Genomic DNA, 3,149 nt, shown 5'->3' with positions numbered 1-3,149 from the left:
ACGGAGAAAGAGATAAGTGAGTTGACTAAGCAACGTGACGTTGTTGAATCTCGGGTTGAGGATTTGCTACAAACGATTGGAAGTGATCAGTCTTCAAGACAATGGACTGAATTCGTAATGATCCTAAAGCACAACGATGTCAACGACATGGTTTCTGAGGCTAGTATCATAGGCGGCATCCACCTAGGCTTGATAAAGATTTCTCTTCACTTGGAACTGAACTTGATATTGGAAGAGTTCCATCATCTGGGACGAGTATGGTTGTCCAGAGTTTGCCCATTGGTAATTCATCTTTGATTGGTGGGAAGGGATGAACTTCAGCTTTGGCAGAGGTGCCCATGATGGTTGGATGCAATAGCACGGGATCCTCATCTGTTCAACAGACTATTGTTTTCTGCTCCGGCATCTGGGCTTCCAAATACTACAGCTTCCAGGGCCAAAATCAGCAACCTGGTAGATTTCGGCAAGGGCAGCAGCCTTCCCAGCATTTTGAGGCCCTTGGGTATCCAAATTTCTACCATTCTCAGGCTGGGATCTTGCTGGAACATCAGCAACAAAACCTTAGAGATGGGTCCCTGAGTGGGTCCCAAGTCTCAAGCATGCTCAAGTCATCCAACAGTTGAGTCTATTCTTTTGAATATTTGAATGCATGGCATTTCTGACTGAGCAATGATATATTAATTTGTTGAGATAGACCCATTTCTCATGGACTCGACGTACAATATTGTGTGGATGAATAATGTGAAAGTAAATTGAAAGCTCATTGTGAAATTGGAGCAGAACTAGCTGATGCCCTGCGTGGCACAGCCGGCCAGCTTAGCAGCTTAATCAGTGTCATATCTGAAAATATTGGAATCACAGAAAAACAGGCAGTAGCTGTTGGGCTTTTATCTGATCTCCCAGAGAGGGATTTAAGGATTTAATTGATTCCCTACTGCGGCGATGTGATCTCGATTTGCATAATCAAGCCAGAGGTCCTCAAGATCCTGAAATTCTTGCAGTCATAGAAGAGCTTTTTCGCTGCATTACAGGCTTAGTTAAACAGGAAGATGCTATTGGGATAGGTTCTGGACGTCTTGTATAAGTTGACAAATATTTATCCGATGTCATTGAGGTCAATGCTGACGCCTTGTTGACTCTGAAAGGCAATGTGGTGATTGATAGCATGATGAAGCATGGGTGTGAAACATGACTTGCAACGAGCCAGAGCTGCCATTGAGTATGAGAAGAATGGATATGCAGAGAATTACCAGCATGGTCAGCTGATGGAGAATAACCTGATCTCAATGGCCAGGGAGTTGGAAAAACTTCGTGCAGAGTTTGCTAATGCTGATAAAGGAGCCAGTGCTGCTGCTCCTGGTGGGAATCCAGGTTATAGTGGAAACTATGGCGGCCCTGAAACTGGCTATGCAGCAAATTCTTATCTTACAAACTATGGCATGAATCCGATACTGGCAAGCGCAGAAAGTTTTCCTCAATACGAACCTGGACCTGGTTCCTGGGGTGCATACAATAAACAGCAGCTCTCTTAGTCTTGGTGATGGTTATGTGGCATTGTTTGTTCGGATGCTTGGGCTAGATAATGATCCTCTTGATAGGGAATGGGCAGTAGTAGCATTATGGAAATGTTCACTTGGGAAAAAGACCTAAATATGCCGAGGGGAATCTGCCCCTCAGAGCGTCATGGTGGTGAGGTTCAATGCAACCTTTTCTGGGTTGCAAAAGGCGGAGAAACTACACAATGTGTATGCTGAAAATCAACATGGGAGAGCTGAGTTCCAGCAGATCAATCTCAATAATGGCAAAACAAGCAGCACCTTGGTATAATATTCAGCAGTCCATCTGGTACTGATTGCAACAGAAGTTCTTCAACGCTTCCAGAAATACATAGAAATCTTGTCACAGATAATCAATGGCACACCCTTCACACTGTTTGCTCGGATCTACTAAATTCCCCAGGGATTTGGGACACCCAGTGAGTTGGAATTCAGGTCTTTAAGGTTGGGATGTTAATGCAAGGGAAGGATGGTCGCTATGCTTCAGTTTTCCAGCAACATCAGCAGAGGATTGAGTTATTCATGCGCTCATGCTTGGGAAAAGGGTATTAGGGATATTCAGAAAACTCCGGGAGGTCTTCTTTACAGGCAGGAATGGAGTAACACTCAGTCAATGCTCAAGATACCTTGACTTTAGGATCCCACTCCGGTATGGTTTGCATGGCCTCGTTGAGGCCACGTGTCACCTTCATTTTCTTCCTCTTTGTTTTTTAAAAATAGTTTTTCAAATCCCATTTTTTTTTTTTTAATTTTTCTAAACCCCATTTTTAAATGATTTCCCAAAATCCAACTTCTCAAATAATCTCAACTTCCTCATCTTCCATCTTTAGAGATTTTAGGTTTTAAAAGCCTCATTTTTAATCAAAGGTTGGTGCCATTCTTCCTTTGGGCATGCAATTTTCATTTCCCTTGTTTTAAACTGTTTTAAAATAAGCAAAAATCAAATTTTGTAATTCCTAGTGATGGAATTTACAGATTTGGTTCATGCAAAATAAACGGGCTTTGGTGGGGGCCCTACATACTTGATTGATTGATTAATTGATCGATTGATTGATCGATTAAATTGCCATATATGATTGATTTTATTCTGCTCCATGACATGCTTGAAATTATTCCTAAATTGTGCACTAACCACCTCTCTTGATAGCGGATTGATCGTTTGATGCCAAGGTATGCCCCATTCTCACTTTGATCGTTCTTTGTTGAGTGTTTTGATTCTCATATGTGCATGATAGTTTTGGGTATTCATCGTTTTCCTTATTAGATACCATGATTGCTTCATTTTATTAGTAGGGACCCGACTTTAGGGACTTAGAGGGGTGCTACGGTCTTTACTGTACCTTCCCGATAAGTAACCTGACCCCCGAACCCGATCCGGTTTTTCACAGACCACCTTTTCCAAAATATGGAGTCACACTTAGGGTTTTTCTTTCTTATTTTGTTTACCCTTTAAAAATAAAACAAAAATAAGTGGCGACTCCAAGTCATTTACAAATAATAAACAAAAATCCATTTTTCGAAATAAAAATCGAGCTCGCCATTCGAGTGGGAAACGCATTGAGCCGAAATGCGGGGTCCACAAGATCGCAAACT

General features: G+C 41.9%; 1 protein-coding gene across 1 annotated transcript; it reads left to right on the top strand.

The window, feature by feature from the left end:
• Positions 1 to 1,175: 1,175 nt before the first annotated feature.
• On the top strand, positions 1,176 to 1,532 carry LOC117933273 (protein FLX-like 1). The gene has a single exon (XM_034854653.1). It carries the CDS (start codon positions 1,176 to 1,178, stop codon positions 1,530 to 1,532), a length of 357 nt encoding a protein of 118 aa, XP_034710544.1.
• Positions 1,533 to 3,149: the final 1,617 nt, after the last annotated feature.

The sequence above is a fragment of the Vitis riparia genome, chromosome 16, assembly GCF_004353265.1.
Source record: "Vitis riparia cultivar Riparia Gloire de Montpellier isolate 1030 chromosome 16, EGFV_Vit.rip_1.0, whole genome shotgun sequence".
Taxonomy (NCBI): Eukaryota; Viridiplantae; Streptophyta; class Magnoliopsida; order Vitales; family Vitaceae; genus Vitis; species Vitis riparia.
Note: the sequence above shows the minus strand (reverse complement) of the source record. Positions and strands in the feature narration are given on the sequence as shown.